Here is a 19946-nt window from a genome sequence, read left to right as displayed (position 1 = left end):
TAATTGGTCACATTCTCCACAGGAACTCTCCAAGCTCTGCTCATAGAACTGTTTCAGAAATACTGGGTCTTATCTGGGACACGGGGCTCCAAAGCTAGGGTAACTGTGTACGCACTGAGGTGGCTCTCATCCTTTGTACCTTTGCTGTCACTTGAGAGCCAGAGTTCAGCCTTTGGACTGCTGTGAGGACCCCATGGGAAATAAATGCCTGGCAGCGCCCTGCTTTTGTTTCCTGTCCTATGTCCCGCTGAGAGATCGTAAGGCCAGTTGTGACCCCCCTGGCTCTTGTGTGTTCTGAATCTCTGGCTGAACATAAGACACTCCCTGGTGGCTACTGCTGGAGCAATCTCAGCGTTAAACAATCCCTTATTGATAATGATGTGAAGTGTCATGACTTTCCAAGCTTTGCTGCTTATAATTCTTTTTGAAGTTACAAGGCTGGGTGAGACAACTAGTGCATACTTTAAATCTGCCCACTGTTTTCCTCTCCATAATGCATTCTAGCTTTCCAGCTTCACAAAGCATGGTTATACACAAGAACAGAAAGACGGATTTAATGTACCTAAATTATTTTTTTCTGGGAATAACTCCAGGGTTCTCTATTATGAAAACAGAGGTCCACATCTCAATGGAAAATTTAATTTGATGATTGATAACTGAGAGATAACTGGGAGAAAGAGACGAAATGCCAGTCTGTGTTATTTATATCACTCAGGTTATAAGGATTTTCTGGCAAGCCTCACTATCATAATCTTTTTGTAAAATTAACTAAGTAAAAACAATTTGTTTTGTTTTTCTTTTGTAGTGCTGGGGATTGAACCCAAGCCCTGAGTACACTAGGCAAGTGCTCTACCACTGAGCTACACTCCCCACCCCTAAAAGTGAGTATTTCTTTTAAAGTTTAATTTATCTACTAAGGAGCATTTGAATTTTTTTTGTCTGTGTGTGGTACTGGGTATTGAACTCAGGACCCTGTGCTTGTGAGGCAGGCGCCGGAACTACTGAGCTAAATCCCCCACCCGAGCATTTGAAACTTAAGACTATACAGTATTTGGAATTTGGCCTACATTAATTCATTTCATAGTAAAAGAAAATAGAAATTACAAAGTATTTTTTTCAAAAAGCTATTTAGAACATATGAATTTTAATTTCACATTTTTTTCAAATGATTATGGATTATAATGGATTTGAATGCACAATAATTGATGTATACTTAGATAAAAGGTCTTTAAATCCTAAAAGGCTTCTGCTTTGGCATGTGATAAAGTGATTTAAAAACCTTAAAAATACTTTTAAATGAGTGCATTTCATCCTGATGAAACTGAATTCTCCATGGTCTAATTAGGTACACTAGTATGATTTGTACCTCACAAATTAAGTTTTCTTTATATCTTATTTTTCCAAGAAATCTTTGTCATCATTGATCTTTAAGATTTCTAAGCTCTGACATAAATTTAAGGGGGGATTTTAAGCTTTCAAAGCATTGAGGATGAAAGAGAAGGTATTTTGAGAGCTCACTTCCACACTTGGTAGACACCTTCTTCTATTCTGAGCCTTACACACTAGGCATCCGTAAGAAATGACATCAGTCACTTAGACCCATGAAAGAAAGCAAACACAAGGAATCAAATTATATCTAACACAGTGTTATAAATAGATAACAACTTTCCAAATACCAATATTTTTCTTTGCAGTTTTAACGTCACTATTTTAAGTTGCTAATACTACAGGGATAGTATGTATTGGACATGACTTACTGCAGCAGGCACTTGATTAAGAGAAAATGTGAGTATGTTTACTGACCTAAGAAAAAGGCACTCTCTAAGAAGCTCATTCTGCCAAAGTTGGAGATGTATACTGTATCTGACAACAAGATACCTTGCTAAATATAGAAATGACCATGTATTTGATGATACTGCTATCTTTAGGCACTCAGAAAAATGTTTAATTAGCTATCCTGACATCTTAAGAGTTTCTTAAACTGTAGTAATAATAAGTTGGTAAACTACTAAGATTCTTAGAACTAGGGTCTCCATTTTAAATCTGAACACTATTCAAGACCAAACAATTTTCACTACATGATTGGTTTTCTTCCTCTACCTCAGGGAGATAGTAAAATGACCACATTGGATAAGAGAGGCTAGGAGAATGTCAAGTCCAAGGCAGGCTGGGTTTCTGAGAAAAGAGCTCATGGCATCTTCTTCAGTCTCCTCAACACCATTCTACCTCCTCATGCCCTTTGCTTTTGAATTGCAGAATGAACACTTGAAAAGTCTCAGGCCTGCACCTGCCAGAGGCGCAACAGACCCAGTGAAATACCTTGTGAAAAGCCATAGGCCCCTGATCGCCAGGGAATGCACGCAGACACAGAGCAGTGAGAAGGGTCATAATGGACATTTTGATCATTTCATGCATTTGTGGACATCCAGTTTTACGACATGCTAAACACAACTGAGAGCAAAAACAAAAATGGTTAATAAAGCAAAACAAACCACAAAATCAGAAGAAAAAAATAAGAATACACAAATCTACAGGTACACATAAGGAAAGGTTTTACATCATTGGGTAAGTGGACTGATAAATAACAGTTCTAGGTTAAACCCAGGCTAGAATTGCTACATTACTGAATACAAAGTAGATGGTGGAATACAGTTTATTAGTTGATATCCTATATGTATATTGCTTAAGTGAACACAAATTTTGAAGAGGATTCTTTGAGAAATTTGCTTAGCTTTGTAAAATACATATGAACCTCACTCTGTTAATTACCCATTTATTTTCTTTTTCCTATCCGAATGGGGTTGGTGGCATTGCTGTGTTAAAACAGTACATAATACTGAGTTATAAGTTCCATAAAAAGAAGATCTAATATATATATCCAACTGGGAAAAAAATTATAAAAATGAAGAATATGTACGGTGATAAACTGAAAAGGATCAAAGATTAAGCTATAAGAAAGCAAAAAAAATTAAGGTATGTTTAGTACATGTATCAACTCCCCATGATGAATATAATTATTATATATTGCAAACATGCACTAATAAAAATGTTTAAAATTTAAAAAGAAAGCAAAATATATGTCTTCTATTTAGGGAAGACTATAAATGTGTTACTCACAAGGAAACCAGGAAAAATTCTAGTTATTGCTCTAAGTCTGATCTCTGTGATGAATCATAGGGACAGCAAGGTTGCCAGGCCATTTTCTTTTTCTCCTTCCCAACAGGTGAGCAGATATAACAGGTGTGTACATGGCAAGAGGTGCTTCATCAAATCAGCATGAAGATCCATTCATACATATGGAGGGACATGAAGTTGTTGTGCTATTTCCAGGAAATACAGTATGTATATAAGTCTGATCACCATGCTGGGCAGAGAAGTTCACCAGTTTTCCTTTTAGATCTCAAATTAAAAGGAAATTCCAAAGTGCTGGGCATAGATGGGCAGCTATGACTGAGATGTTCCTCTTTCTCCTCCATGTTCTCCTTGGTATAAGCGGACATATTAGAATGGCTTAAGACTCTTCACACCATGGATTCCTGCACCTTCCCGGGTAAATCCTTCTGCCTGGCCTATAGGTCTATAGAGACCCAGCCTCTGCCTTATGAACCAACCCCAAATAAAACTGAGAGGACTCTCATTGTTCTTTGTGCCCTCCTCCTTGAAATAAGCCTTCAAGAGCCATGCAAGTCAAAGTTAAACAGAGATGTGGAAATTCTTTGTAAGGAAGGACTAGTTTGCTCACAGCTTACCTAGCAGTAAGCCAAAGAACAGATACAGAAGAGGAGTCAAACCAAAATCAACAGAGACTGGTGCACAGAGAAGAAAAGAGAGGGCTTCATGAACAGCTCCTTACTAAGGGTTTTTTTCACTCTAGTGTGCTCAACTGGTTTAGGGTGGTGGACCCACCCCTGGGCTACTTTTCTTGACAGGAGGTGGGGTCTCTTCCTCCAAGACTCACAGAGAACATAACACACAAAATGCTTCCACAATAAATGGGCCAGGTTATCTGTATTTTATGTCTCAGAATAATGCTTTCACAGAGTAAAAAAAATTATCACTGAATAATTCAGGAGTTATAAATCAGCTCAATTGAAAAAACACTTTAGGACAACTAGGAATGTTAAATAAGAATCTATGGAGGGAGTCTTGAACCTCAACATTTTTGAGCTCCTCAGGGTAACAGGAACTATTATAAATCTCCAGATACTCTGATGCTATAATGCTCAGAAAAAGATAAAACCATTGATATGTTAACCAAGAAAGTGCATATTCTTAAGGGCCACTCAAATCTATGGTCACAAAAAAGTAAATAACATCCATACTTCAGTTTCATATGTAAAAACACTACATGGGGCCAGGGATTTAGCTTAGTGGTTCCGGCCACAAGGACCGGAGTTCAATCCCCGGTACCAAAAACAAAACAAAACAAAACAAAACACTACATGGCAATTATCCAATTAAAGGCCACTCGGAAGGTTCAAGGGAGAAATGACTCCTAAGAATTTCAGTTGGTTGCCAATATGATTATAGCAAAATTCTACTTACATTCTCTAAGACTAAGGCTATCCAGGAAGCAACATAGAATAGTAGTTAACAATACGTGCTCACAAAATACAAGGTACGGGTTTGAGTATCTACCTACAGAAACCTGGGCAAGTGAATTAACCTCAGTTTGCTTGGGATTCTTAGCTGGCTTTTGGTGGAGATTAAAGAAGAATATATGGCTATAATTCCAGCTACTTGGGAGGCTGAAGCAGAAGGATGGTAAGTTTGAGGCTAGCCTGGGCAACTTAGTGAGAATCTGTCTCAAAAATAAACATTCAATGAGAATAGGCATAATTATTAATAAGTGTTTTGGAATGGAGAGATAAGCAGATAGAAGGAGAGAAAAAGGGAGGTCCCTAGGAACATAAATCCTAGAGAAAAAACAATAGTTTTTGAAACATATTTTGCCTGCACTTGCTAGCAGACAACAGTATCAAAGAATGGAAGTTTCCTGGAGTCAGTGAGATCAAAGCAGCAAACATGCATTTACTGGGGTTTCTGCTTTTGAGAAATCCCATAGAGGAGTCTCAAGTAGACAAGAAGACATGTCCCAAAGCTTTCCTGTGGACCAATGTCATTAACCACCCCTTAAATAGCTTAAAAGAGCTTTTTGGCTATGATTTGATCTTTTTCTTTAGCCCAAGGTTTTGGCAGTTTCTACTCCAACAAGTTTTTCCTATATTAAAGTAACCATCCTTAGAAAATGCCATACATCTACAAATCTGGGCATAATGCTAGGAGAAATCTTGGGCTCAGTTTTCAATGAAGAGGAGGATTATATACCCATGTGGTGTTTTAGTGATGGTTGTTCATGCAGTTGAACAGATAATACTTGCTGGATAATTCATAACTGTCCATTTGAAAAATCTGGTGATATTTCTTATTCCTCCTGTAACATGGAAGGTGCTCTTCTGAAAAACTTTCATAACCTCAGTTTAATTAAAGAGATTCAAGTTAGACACCAAGGAAGGTTGCCTTCTTATTTACGTTTTGAGAGTTTAATGATCTTTTTATAGTTTCACCAGTACCTTGGGGAAATAGCCTCATTTTTCATTCTTAAGTACACATCCCATTTCCTGATCAACAGGTTTCAGGGTGAACACTATCTCTGGGTAACTGTCAGCCTACAGGAGAGCAAGAAAGAAAAGAATAGCTGGATTCCTTCGCACCACTGAGAAGGTTGTAAATGGCTTATTTTAAGGTATTATTTTGAATCATTTCCCTAATATTTCAAGTTAGACAATGGCAAACATTTTTCACTATGTGGCTGGAGCTGCACCTGATATGGTAGCTTTTTACATGGATTGTAGTTTTCATGTCTGATTGGTACACTATGTACACTCGTAGTACTCTGTGTACTCACAGTGCATGATGAGACAAGTGTGGTTCTCACTGTTTTTACAGACAGCAAATGTGAGGCCCAGATGGGGGGCCAAGGCAGCATGTGTTAAGCGGGAGAGCCAGATTCACACCACACAGTGGGACTCCAGGCCCACCCTGCTTACCACGAGGCTTGCGTGCCTTTATCGTTACGTCCACATGAGGCTAAAATGTTCTTTGGGCTGCTTTTTCCCTTTGTTGGTTATGGTAGCGGCCGGCAGGCTTTGGCAATTCATCCCATCTGGACAGGCCTGTGGGGAATTATTCTGGCTTCCAGGCACTCCAGTGACTTTTCCCTTGTGTGGCCCATGCCAGTGTGTGTTGCTGCCCAGGAACTACACATCGTGTCCCCCAGGGCCTCACTCAGAAAGTGTTTTCTGTGAGGACGACAGGGATACCCTCTCTCTCTTCCCTTTCAAGGGCAGCATGAAGCCCTGGCAGTGCTCCCCTCCTGAAGGCCCAGGGGATCTTTGTTGTCCCCATCCTGGGCTACATCTGCAGGGCAGCGCTGCACAGTGATGCATGGCTCTTCCCATCTCCCTTCAAGTGGCAAAGGGCTAACAAGCCTCTCATGTGCTGATCCTGCTTTTTGCTCTTTTTGGAAACTACGTAGTCTTGAAACAAGTGAACCTACAAATCATAAGAGCACTCACGGTATCTCTTAAAATAAAAACAGTCACTGATAACTATTCTGTTATACAGAGTGAAACATACAGGTGTTCGGTGGAGATTTACTAATTTGCAGTGTGGGGTGGGGTCAGCTGACGGCTACTACTTCTCTTTTGGTGGACATACATAAATTTTCTAAATGCTCAAGAGTGATTTTCACTTAATTTCACTTCTTGATACCACACAAGGACACAAAAAGTATATGTATCTACTAATACAGATACCCATGAATGCCAATAATTAGGGTTCCTTTCTCTCCATCATTTCAGAATTCAGAAAATCATTGCTTCTTTTGTGATCTGCGTGTATACTCTTGCCAGAATCAACAAATCCTGAAGATATTCTTTTCAAGAAATAGAAGGAGAATTATCCTTTGCAATGATAATGTTTCCAAAAGCCAAAGGCATATGGCAGGCACTGGAGAAGCCAGGATTTCTGTTGGATGTGTTTTCAGGGTGCTGGAGGACCTGAGCTACTCTATACCACAGCACAGACTGAAAACAGAAGCTTTGAAATGTGTTCATCAGAGCTTGGAGATGGTGATGGAATTGCATCAAAAAATCTCTCTGTAAGTCTTGAACCTAGTTTTGAAAAAACATTTTAAAAGATCAAATGTTTTGCAACTAATTGTAGGAGAAAAACACACCGAGAAAGCAGCATATATGGGTGTAGCAGAGCAGGGGGACCTGGTACTGTTATTTCCATGGTTAAAGCCTCAAGAGAAACAAACACAAGCATGCAGAGTGCGAAGACACACAGCATGAGGAGGAAGGAGGGTGGGCCACACGATATGCTTGCCACAGCAGTTCCCTACAGTCATCACAGCAGAGCTCACCCCATTGCTAGGGCTGAGAAAGCAGCTGACAGCAGGAAGCATAAGGACAGGGGACACTCACCTCCGCGATCTTCAGCACTGCACTCCCGTTCAGGTCAAATGTTGGGGTGTAGGTGACGCACAGCAAAACCTGCAGCCAGCGGGAGGAGAGGGGAGGAGGAAGAAAGGGGTTAAATGCACAGACATGAGTGTTTGCTTCACAAGCCCTGTGAGCCATGCAAGCCTTATGACTGTTTTGCTTTATCTGATGTTTCTTTCTACCCACCCACTGCTCTCTAATTAGTGGCCACATATTTACTAATAAAGGAGAGATTAGACTTGAAATGTAAGGGCTGCAGAGCTCTCTGCAAAGCTCATGGAAAGACTGCTGCAAGGCTTGCATTCTTGATCAACTTCAGGAGGCCTCTCCAATAACAACAAACATCAAAAAATGATAGGAGTCATCAGGAAAAATGACCAGGCCCAGGGCTAGGCACATCACATCAATTATCTAGATTGATATTTTAAATAAATGTTATTATAATGGTCCCTGTTTTACTGAAAGGAAACTGAAACTCAATGATTAAGTAGCTTGAACAAGGTCACACAAGTTAGGCTGAGATTTGAGCTCAAGGGATCCGGCTCCATCCACTCGGCAATATTGTCTCCACCTTTGCCTGGACTCAAATGTCACTGTAACTTTCTGTTCCCTTCCTCTTTCCAAATCCACATGGGATAAGAAGTTCTTTTGTGCCACTTTCCCCTCCTATAATTTCCCCCAGAATGCTGCCTCAGATTTCCTTTTTTTCTGGTCTTAGGTCCTCCTTGGTCTCCAGTAATTTGATGACATTTGCAAGATCTTTAAGGACTATTAAAAATTTTGCTTTCTACTTACAGAGCCATTAGGGAACAGATCAATAAAAGCCTATTGGATTTAAGGATTGTTCTCATTTTGTAGGTGAGAAGCGAGTCTCTCCCCTCTCTTTGGCTTCTAGCTTCTCTTGCTGGGGAACAGACTTGAGAGTGCTGGTTATCTGCACCTGGATCCCAAACCCAACAGCCATGCCCTGCATGTGGCTTGGCTGCCAGTGGTAGCCTTCTGAGGATTCGTCTCATCTGGATCAATTCCCCAAAGAACACTGGAGCCTAGCAAATCTACCAAATGCAGTATACACACTTGAGCAGTCTGCCAACAGAGCCAACTGTCTGATGTAGAAAGAAATCTCTCCTGGTCTCTCAGTCTTAGCTGGGCACTAGGCTGGGCCTAGAAAAAATCCCCACCTTGAAGAAATGAAAGTATGTATATAACTAAAGAAAAAAAAAGATATTTTTGCCTATTTGGGCCCAGGATTAAGTAAATTGGTACCTTATATCCAAGAGTTGACCACCACTGAAAACCAGCTCAGTGCCCAGGTGGTTAAGAGAAAGGGACTGTGGGGTTTATTGCCCGTTGGCCTCATGTGAAAGGGATTTCTTTGGGAAGCAAGGAGGGATGCAAGCTGAGGACAAGGGGGTCACCAGAATCTCATCTGGGCTTGGAGGGAGGCTCTACAGTATGTGGTGGTTGGGGTCTTTGCCTGAACCCCCATCCTAGGCTCTTCCCATACTTGCTCCTCTGAGGCCCATTTGAGGGATTTTTCCCAGGTCTGGTGTTTCAGGCTTCTGCTCCAATGTGCCCCTCAGAGACGCCTTCCCCAACCCTCCTACCCCACCACCCCAAATGGCCTCCTCTGTCACATGTACTTAGATGAGATCAGGCTCATTCAGGGTGGTAGGGCTGTAGACTGTTGCACAAATTTAGGAGCATGCAGTAATTGTACATACTTATTTACTTCTTTATGATCATCCCCTTCGATATGAATGCTCAATGGAGCTCTGGAAGTCCCTCAGAGCCTCTCATCTGATGCTTTCTTGCTTTTTTTTTTTGCCACATTGCACAACTTCCCTTTCTTATTTTTTATGCCATGCTTCCTGGCAGGGGGTGGGAGGGTCTGAGAGAATGGCTGGAGGAGGCTGCAGCAGTGGGCTGTGGAGGTCACAGCCTGGCAGGGGGTGGGAGACACAGGAAGCAGACTCCCCATGCAGCAGGGAAGCCCACCAAAAGCAGGGCGAGGCCTCCAGCCACAGGCCTGGAAGCTGAGCATCCCTTGCCCAGCCAATGCTGACCAAGTTCGAAAGAGCTTCAAAGGCCTCCACACCTACTGCTGGCACCCAGTGCCAATGAGCTATGTGAAAAAAACTGAAAACAGACAATAATGAAAGGAAGTGAGGCACATTAATGAAGCTGACACCCAGAGCTCATGCAGTTTGCTGTGCAGAATGCTCAGCAGGTTTTAATCATGGGGCTGATGGTACCCAGGGCCCCCCATGACTCATAAGATGCATACAGGAACAGCGTCTAGCCAGGATGTCACAGCAGGTAACAGTGTCTTATCAAAAATGATAAGTGGACAAACCATTAATGTTCCCAGTGTCTGGCCGGCATTAATTCACTGGACCAAAACACAGACGGCAACGGCAAATTAATTGAAAGTGTCTGACTTCAGTGTATAATGAGCAGGCAGAAAGCAGAGATTAACATTCTGAGCACACTGGCACCAAGGAAAACAGGAGCACCTAAATGCTAAGGGTGACTCCAGCAGAAATATATCCTTGCTAGGGTCATTAAAGCATATTGACTAAATGACTACTGAACAGCAGGAGCTTGAGTGACAGCAGCTTGCAATCTAGCTGGCTGGCACGGCTTCTGGGAGGGTGCTAGGAAAGAAACAGTGAAAACATGCAAAGGCTTCCACAAAAAGAGAAAAGCATTACAATGGCTATTAAAAGTCCCAAACGATTTTATAAAAACTCAATAACTAAATACTAGGTGCAAGAAGCAATCCCGCAACTGAAAATGTCTAGAAAACCCGAGTAAAACAAAACAAACAAACAAATAAATAAATACACACAATAGAATTAAACTGGAAAGGAGAAAGTGAAGCTGATTTACTGCAGGAACTGGGCACAAGTTCTAAGAATCGCCACGCCCCGCAACAATCCACTGTATATCTCCTCCCCCCACTCCTCTGTACAGCCACCTGGTTCCACACTACAAAGATGCAGAGGACACCAGACCACCAGACCATGGGACTGAGTCCCGCCACTCCCGGCCCAGAGGTAGGGGCTTCTGAGCCGCCGTCCCACTGCTCCTGGTCCAGAGGAAGGGGCTTCCCGGCCACCATCCCTCCTGCTGCTCCCAGCCCAGAGGAAAGGGATTTTGGGCCACCAACCCTACCGCTGCTCCCCCACCCCCAGTAGAAATGAGAAAACACATAAATAAGTCTCAAAACCAGACTTCCAGATCACCTACAGCAACCCCAAAGGGAAATGAGATGGAACACTCTGATACTCAACCACCTGGACCCACTGAACTGGCAAAAAGGGGATCTGGAAAAAATGAAATCAGAAATAATTTCTCAGATAACAGGAGAAATTGTGATCCTAGTGCAAGACATGATTAATAAATCTAGAGAGGAGCTGAGGAACATGATGGAATCCCAAAATAAGAAACAAATGGAATCCATAAAACAGATGCAAATAGATTTCCAGGACATGAAAAACTCCACTGAAAGTCTACACAGCAGAATGAGCCAATGTGAGGACAGAATTTCAGATATAGAAGATAAGATTGCAATTAATGACCAGGAAAAGAAAAATTGCTTCAAAATTATAAGGGAACAGGAGAAATCAATCCAGCAGTGGCTAGATGATGCAAAAAAGAATAACATAAGACTGACTGGGCTCAAGGAAAAAACAGGAGAGAGTGCAGATGACATAAAAAATCTCTTCACAGAAATAATGGCAGAAAACTCCCCAAGCAGGGGAAAAGAGCTTGACATACAGATAAGTGAGGCATATAGGACTCCAAATAGCCTTGATCAAAAAAAATCTACACATAGGCATATAATTGTTAAGATTCCAGAAACACAACAGAAGAACAAAGTTCTCCAAGCAGTCAGAGAAAAGAAACAAATCACATACAAAGGAAAGTCCATCAGAATCACAGCAGACTTCTCAACACAAACCATCAAAGCAAGAAGAGCTTGGAGTGACATATTCCAAACCCTAAAAGAAAACAGTCTCCAACCCAGATTGATGTACCCTGCAAAACTATCTTTCAAAATGGATGGAGAAATAAGATACTTTCATGACAAAGAGCACCTTAGGAACTTTGTGAATAACAAACCAGCACTCCAAAGAATTTTACACAATATCCTAGGAACAGACATTGAGGATCACAACCCCAGGAAGCAAAGCAGAATGAACCCATCTGGCATGACAAGAAATTAAATGGAAAGGGGGACAACCCAACAAAAAGAAAAAGTCATGGCAATGACAAGTCAATACATTTCAGTTATAACCATCAATATTAATGGTCTCAATTCACCAATCAAAAGAAATAGACTGGCAGAATGGGTCAAGAAGCAAAATCCAACAATATGCTGCATACAAGAAACACACTTCATTCAAAAGGAAACTCATAGACTGAAAGATAAAGGGTGGAAAACAATACTGCATGTGACAGGAACCCGAAAAAAAGCAGGAGTAGCTATCCTCTTGGCAGATCAAGTAGATTTCAAACCAACACTGATTAAGAGAGATGAAGAAGGACACTACATCCTTGTAAAGGGAAGAATCCAAGAGGAAGAGATGACAATCATAAATATCTATGCACCAAACACTAGTGTGCCCAACTATATAAAACAAATACTAATGGACATGAAAAGTCATATATGGATTAATACAGTTGTAGTGGGGGACCTCAACACCCCACTGTCACAAATAGATAGATAAACTAGACAGAAAATAAGTAATGAAATACTAGAACTCAATAGAACTCTTGAACAAATGAACTTAACAGATGTTTACAGAGTCTTCCACCCCACAAAATCAGAATACACATTCTTCTCAGCTGCACATGGGTCATTCTCCAAAACAGACCACATACTCACACATAGAACATGTTTAAGTAAGTGCAAAGGAATTGAAGTTATCCCCTCTACATTATCAGACCATAGTGCGATGAAACTGGAGATCCATAGCAAAAGAAACTCAAAAAATTTCATAAACACATGGAAATTGAACAACACACTTCTGACTAACCAATGGGTCACAGAGGAAATTAAAGAAGAAATCAGACAGTTCCTTCAATTAAATGACAATGACATTACAACATGTCGGAATCTATGGGACACAATGAAAGCAGTCTTACGAGGGAAATTCATAGCAGTGAATATGCATATTAGGAAAAGAGAACGAGCCCAATTAAACAACCTGATGCTGAACCTCAAGCTTCTAGAAAAAGAAGAGCAGGACAACCCCAGAGCTCATACAAGGGAGGAAATTATAAAGATCAGAGGAGAAATCAATGCAATGGAGACTAAGACAACTATACAAGAAATCAATGAAGCCAAGAGTTGGTTCTTCAAAAGAATCAACAAAATTGACAAACCCTTAGCCAACCTTATCAGAAAAAGGAAAGAAAAGGCCCAAATCCATGCAATTAAGAATGAAAAGGGTGGACGCCCTACTGAGGTCCAGAGTCGTGGGGAACACGCTGAATCACCCCGCTGCAGACAGGCAGGTCTGCCCACTCCCTACCAAGGTCCTGAGTTGCACAGAACACGCGGAATCAGCATGCGCCCCGGCAACAATCCACTGGACCCCTCCATCCCGCTCCTCTGTACAGCCACCTGGTTCCACACTACAAAGACGCAGAGGACACCAGACCACCAAGAATGAAAAGGGTGAAATTACAACAGACCCAGCAGAAATCCAGATGATCATCAATATCTACTTCCAGAACCTATACGCCAATAAGATGGACAACACAGAAGAAATGGACAGATTCCTAGATACATATGAATTACCAAAGTTGAATGAAGAAGACCTAAAAATTCTGAACAACACAATATCAACCAATGAAATTGAAAACGTAATTACAAACTTAACAACTAAGAAAAGCCCAGGCCCTGATGGCTTCACTGCTGAATTCTACAAGACATTTAGAGAGGAACTCCTGCCACTACTGTTTAAACTCTTTAATGAAATTGAAAGGGAAGCAATACTCCCAAATTCATTCCTGGAAGCAAGCATCACCTTGAGCCCCAAAGCAGAGAAAGACCCAACCGAAAAGGAGAACTATAGGCCAATCTCACTAATGAACATAGATGCAAAAATCCTTAATAAGATACTGGCAAATAGAATGCAGAAGATCATCAAGAAGATCATACACCCTGATCAAGTGGAATTCATCCCAGGGATGCAGGGATGGTTCAACACATGCAAATCAATCAGTGTAATACACTATATCAATAGAGCCAAGGACAAAAACCATATGATTATCTCCATAGATGCAGAAAAAGCATTTGACAAAATCCAACATGCATTTATGATAAAAACCCTATAAAAAGTTGGAATAGATGGTCTCTACCTCAAACCGATAAAAGCCATCTATGAAAAACCAACAGCCAATATCATACTAAATGGTCAAAAACTGAAATCCTTCACACTCAAATCAGGAACAAGACAAGGATGTCCACTATCACCACTCTTGTTCAATATAGTTCTGGAAACATTAGCCATGGCAATTAGACAACAGAAAGAAATAAAAGGAATAAAGATAGGAAATGAAGAAGTCAAATTGTCATTATTTGCAGATGACATGATACGCTATATAGAAGTCCCCAAGAACTCCACCAAAAGTCTTCTAGACTTAATAACCAAATTCAGTCAAGTAGCTGGTTACAAGGTCAACACACAAAAATCAATAGCTTTCCTCTACACCAATGACAGACTCACTGAGAGAGAAATAGGGCAAATAATTCCTTTCACAATAGCATCCAAAAAACTGAAATACCTAGGAATCAACCTAACAAAAGAAATCAAAGACCTCTTCTCTGAAAACTATGGCACTCTGAAAAGAGAGATTGAAGATGATATCAGAAAATGGACAGACATCCCCTGCTCCTGGGTAGGAAGGATTAATATAGTGAAAATGGCCATACTTCCAAAACTGCTATATAGATTCAATGCAATTCCAATTGAGATTCCAGCAGCATACTTCATGGACCTGGAGAAAACAATCCAAAAATTCATTTGGAACAAGAAGAGACCCAGAATAGCAAAAGCAATTCTAGGTAACAGAGACATGGCAGGGGGTATCACAATCCCCAACCTGCAACTATACTACAAAGCTACTGTGATAAAACAGCATGGTACTGGCAAAGAAATAGACCTGAGGACCAGTGGAACAGATTAGAAGATGCAGAAACAACTCCAGACACACTCAGCCATCTCATCTTCGATAAAGGAGTCAAACACCCTCACTGGAGGAAAGATATCCTCTTTAATAAATGGTGCTGGAAAAATTGAGCTTCAACTTGCCAAAGATTAAAACTAGACCTGTATCTCTCACCATGCACTAAACTAAAATCAAAATGGATTAAAGATCTAAATATTAAAATAGAAACTCTGAACCAGTTGGAACAGAGGTTAGGTAGAACCCTTGAAGACATCAGTGTAGGAAAAGATTTTATGAACAAAACCTCAGTTGCCCGTGAACTAGCACAAACAATCAACAAGTGGGATCTCTTCTTATTAAAAGGCTTCTGCACAGCAAGAGAAACCACCAGCAGTGTGAAGAGACAACCCACAATGTGGGAAAAAACCTTCACCTGCTCTTCCTCAGACAAAGGTCAACTATCTCAAATCTATAAAGAACTTAAAAAGATCAGACCTACCAAATTTAAAGACCCAATCCAAAAATGGGCATCTGAAATGAACAGATATTTCTCAGACAAAGAAGTAGAAATAGCAAATAAATGCATGAAAAACTGTTCAACATCACTGGTCATTTGAGAGATGCAAATGAAAACAGCGCTGAGATTCCACCTCACTCCAGAAAGAATGGCTGCTATCATGAAATCAACCAATAACAAATGCTGGCGGGGCTGTGGGGAAAGAGGAACCCTGCTCCACTGCTGGTGGGAGTGTAGACTGGTGCAACCATTGTGGAAATCAGTATGGAGATACCTCAAAGAACTAAGACTGGAAGTCCCATTTGACCCTGCTATTCCACTGCTGGGGATCTTCCCCAAAGAATTAAAAGAATCATACCACAGTGATATATGTGCACCCACGTTCATAGCAGCACAGTTTGTGATAGCTAAAACTTGGAAACAGCCCAAATGCCCATCAACTGGAGACTGGATAAAGAAAATGTGGTTTTTTAAATAAAATGGAGCACTACTCAGCTATAAAAAATGAGAAATTAGAGACATTCATAGCTAAGTGGAGGCACATTGAGGCAATACTCTTAAGTGAAATAAATAGGACAGACATGTATAAATACCAAATAGTTTCTCCGGTGTGAGAAACTGAAAGTGTAAATAAGGACTAAAATGTATAATAGGTCATGTGAAATAGGAAGAAAAGGGGCAAAGGGGAAGGAAGTGGGAGGGCTAGAGGAAAGGATAGAAGGGTATGGAATTAATATGAGAAAATGGAAAAATAGGAACAAAATCTTTGTAAATAGGGAGGAATGGAGGGGTTGAAGGGAGGGCTGTCAAGGGTGAAAAATAAGAACCAAGAGAGATTATGTAACAGTGCAAATTTCCAATGATGAATGTCATTATATTGTATACCTAAAATGTACCAATGATTAGAATGAATAATCGATAATGCAAAATAGAAAGAAAAGGTCCAAAGGGGTAGGGGTAGTGGGAGGGGCAGGTAAAAGGAAAGACGGGAAAGGAAAAATGATGAGGAATGGAAAAAATGGAAATAAAGTCTTTGTAAATAGGGAAGGGTGGAGGGGGTGAAGGGAGGGCTAGGAATGGGGGAAAGAAAAGGAACCAAGATGCATCATGTAAAGGGACAAGTTCCCAATGAGAAATGTAAATGTGTTGTATACCTAAAATGTACCAATAAAAGAATTTAACAACAACAAAAAAAGTTCTAAGAATCTAGAAAATGCGGTCACATTAGGAGTAGAGACTGACAGATGTGGACAGATACTGACCAGGCAAGGAAGGTCATAGACATCCTCCATTAATCCTCTCCTGGAGGCATGTCATGGTCATGAGCAGGGTTTCGGCAGGCCCAGCCCTGTGACACTGGTGACAGAGCAGGCCCTATGACATCAGGGCCACAATCTTCTAGTGACATGATTATGGCATGCAACTTGGTGTTAAATTGTTGTATGACTTTGCCTCTGTCCTCTATTCATTCCTTTATCTTTCAATTTTCCATCCCACTCAAAAGGTTATCTAGAGGAATAAATAGCATGTTAAAAAAAATAGTACAAGGGCTGGGGATGTAGCTCAGTGGCACTTAACCTGGGTGAGGCCTGGAGTTTGATCCCCAGAACCAAAGAAGAGAAGCACATGCGGTGTGCATCTCTTGGCTGCCCTCTCACAGGAGTTAAGCAAGTTTTATTTGCTCTAACTCCTAGTGACTATTTCAACATAAACATATGGGCTCACTTTATTTTATTTTTTTTCCCTTAAATTCTTTTATTGGTTCATTTTAGGTATATGATACATTTACATTTACCATTGGGTACTTGTACCTGTACATGATGTATCTTGGTTCTTACTTTTTCTCCATTCCCTGTCCTCCCTTCACCCCTTCCATCCTTCCCTATTTACGAGGACTTTGTTTCTATTTTTTCCTTTTCTCATAATTTTTCCTTTCCTCTCCCACTTCCCCTACCCCTTTGGACCTTTTCTTCCTATTTTAAATTATCAATTATTCATTTTACTCATTTTAACCCTTGTTTACACTTTCAGTTTCTCATACCAGAGAAACTATTCAGTATTTACACGTGTCCTATTTATTTCACTTAAGAGTATGGCCTCAATGTGCATTCATTTAGCTATAAATGTCTCTAGTTTCTTCTTCTTTATGGCTGAGTAGTTCTCCATTTTATAAAACATCCACATCTTCTTTATCCAGTTTCCAGTTGATGGGCACTTGGGCTGTTTTCAAGCTTTAGCTCTTACAAACCGTGCCGCTATAAACAGGAGTGCACATATGTCGCTGTGGTATGAGTCTTTTAATTCTTTGGGGAAGATCCCCAGCAGGGGAATAGCTGGGTCAAGTGGGACCTGTAGCCCTAGTTCTTTGAGGCATCTCCATACTGATTTCCACAGTGGTTGCACCAGTCTGCACTCCCACCAACAATGGTGAAGGGTTCCTTTCTCCCCACAACCTGCCAACAGTTGTTACTAGTTGATTTCATGATAGCAGCCATTCTTTCTGGAGTGAGGTGGAATCTTAGTGTTGTTTTCATCTGGATCTCTCAAATGACCAGTGATGCTGAACATTTTTTCATATGTTTATTTGCTTCTTTTACTTCTTTGTCTGAGAAATGTCTGTTCATTTCAGATGCCCATTTTTGAATTGGGTCTTTGAATTTGGGGGGTCTGATTTTTTTCAGTTCTTTATATATTCTAGATAGTAGTCCCTTGTCTGAGGTGCAGCTGGTAAACTTTTTTTCCCACGTTGTAGGTTGTGTCTTAGCTCTTAGCTCTGTAGATTGTCTCTTAGTTGGGGGTTTGTCTTGCAATACAGAAGCTTTTTAATAAGATGAGATACCAGTTGTTGATTCTTTGTGCTAGCTCCTGTGCTACTGAGGTTTTGTTCATAAAGTCTTTTCCTATGCCAATGTCTTCAACAGTTCTACCTAACTTATCTTCCAGGAAATTTAGTGTTTCTTTCTTAATATTTAGATCTTTAATCTACTTCAATTTTAGTTTAGTGCATGGCGAGAGATATAGGTCTAGTTTTAATCTTTGGCAAGTTGAAACCCAATTTTTCCAGCACCATTAAAGAGGCTATCTTTCCTCCAGTGAGGGTGGTTGGCTCCTTTGTCAAAGATGAGGTAGCTGAGTTTGTCTGGAGTTGTTTCTGCATCTTCTAATCTATTCCACTGATCCTTGGGTCTGTTTCTTTGCCAATACCATGCTGTTTTTATCACAGTAGCTTTGTAGTAGAGTTTCAAGTTGGGGATTGTGATACCCCCTGTCATGTCTCTGTTGCCTAGGCTTGCTTTTGCTATTCTAGGTCTCTTCTTGTTCCAAATGAATTTTTGGATTGTTTTCTCTAGTTTGGTGAAATACATTGTTGGCATTTCAATTGGCATTGCATTAAATCTATATAGCAGTTTTGGAAGTATGGCCATTTTCACTATATTGATTTTTCCTACCCAGGAACAGGGATGTCTTTCCATTTTCTTATATCCTCTTCACTCTCTTTTTTCTAAGTGCTACAGTTTTCAGGCTAGAGGTCTTTTGCTTCCTTTGTTAGATTGATTCCTAGATATTTTATTTTTTTGGATGCTATTGTGAAAGGGATTGTTTCCCTAATTTCTCCCTCAGTGAGTCTGTTATTTGTGTACAAGAAGGCTACTGTTTTTTGAATGTTGACCTTGTATCCAGCTACTGGGCTCACTTTAAATAAAAAGTGAATTAGAAAATGCAGACAATCCACACTGAGAAGCATAGATCTTCTGGAGTTTGCAGAGCGCTATTTCTTACTCCCCTTGGCCACATCATTCTGGAAATCTGAGTGTTAGACCCTGCGGTGTGATTGGCTAAAGCTGACTCTGCAACTATAAAAGGTAATATGGGTTGAGCATCTATAATTTGTTTTTTGTTTGTTTCTACTAAACAAACTCAACGACTAAAATCTATGCAAATATCCCTAAATCTGAAATACTTAGAAATCTGAAATAGTTCTGAGCCCAAGCATTTTACAAAAGGATCCTTAATCTATCATACTAGAGTTTCAGGTGACCAGGTTGGGGCAATCTGAATTTAGTAAGCTCCCATTCAAGACTCCCAGGCAGCTTCTCACTCTCCCAGGGAGAAAATCCTTTCTATTAATCTGTCACCATCTCCCATGAGACATCTGAACCATCCTGCCACCTAACTTTTCCTGTCAGGCTCTGCTCAGAACCTATCTTTTGCACTTGCCGTACGTGGTAATTTGGAGCGTAAGATTTATGAATCATCTGCAGGACCACTTCCAGGGGATTCAGGAGTGAAGTGATTCCTGATGTTATTGGGTAGCAACTGCATGTTCACCTGCTATCCCCCTCCCTTCTTCTCTCCCTTCTTCCTTCCTTCCTTCTTTCAACAAATGTTTACTGAGGTGTGACCAGGGTCAGATCTAGTACTAGGTGCTGGGCATAGAGTAGTGGAAGAAAAGGGACACAGTCTCTGATTTTGCAGAGCTAGCATCTTGGATGAAGATGGCCCTAAAATAAGTGATTACAATATGTTGTGATGAACATTCTGCCTAGAAAATGCACTGTCACCTGAAACGTGTATCAGAAGCCACGCCTTGCAGTGCCGCATCTATCCTTTCACAGGACTCTAAATTTAACATGTTGTAATACATACAATGAACAAACTCAGGAAAGAAGGCAAGAGGATTACCCAAAAGGGGCCAATTCAGGGGAGTCCCTCTACAAGAAAGGCACACGGAGGAT

General features: G+C 40.7%; 1 protein-coding gene across 4 annotated transcripts in view; it reads right to left on the bottom strand.

Moving 5' to 3' along the window:
• Positions 1-19946, bottom strand: part of Arfgef3 (ARFGEF family member 3) — a 162607-nt gene that overhangs the window by 89677 nt on the left and 52984 nt on the right. For 3 of the 4 annotated variants that reach the window (XM_021259354.2, XM_021259353.2, XM_021259356.2), the window contains exons 5-6: positions 7491-7559; positions 2320-2451 (exon numbers count right to left, since the gene is read on the bottom strand). In XM_021259354.2, the coding sequence (XP_021115013.1) occupies positions 2320-2451; positions 7491-7559 (201 nt within the window). The remainder of the gene's footprint in view (positions 1-2319; positions 2452-7490; positions 7560-19946) is intronic. The other variant, XM_004846075.3, reaches the window with a different exon arrangement.

This window comes from Heterocephalus glaber, unplaced genomic scaffold (genome assembly GCF_053883595.1).
Source record: "Heterocephalus glaber isolate CG9 unplaced genomic scaffold, H.glaber_assembly_v1.0 deba00001550, whole genome shotgun sequence".
Classification (NCBI taxonomy): domain Eukaryota; kingdom Metazoa; phylum Chordata; class Mammalia; order Rodentia; family Bathyergidae; genus Heterocephalus; species Heterocephalus glaber.
The sequence above is the reverse complement of the archived record's forward strand: the minus strand, read 5'-3'. Positions and strand labels throughout refer to the sequence as shown.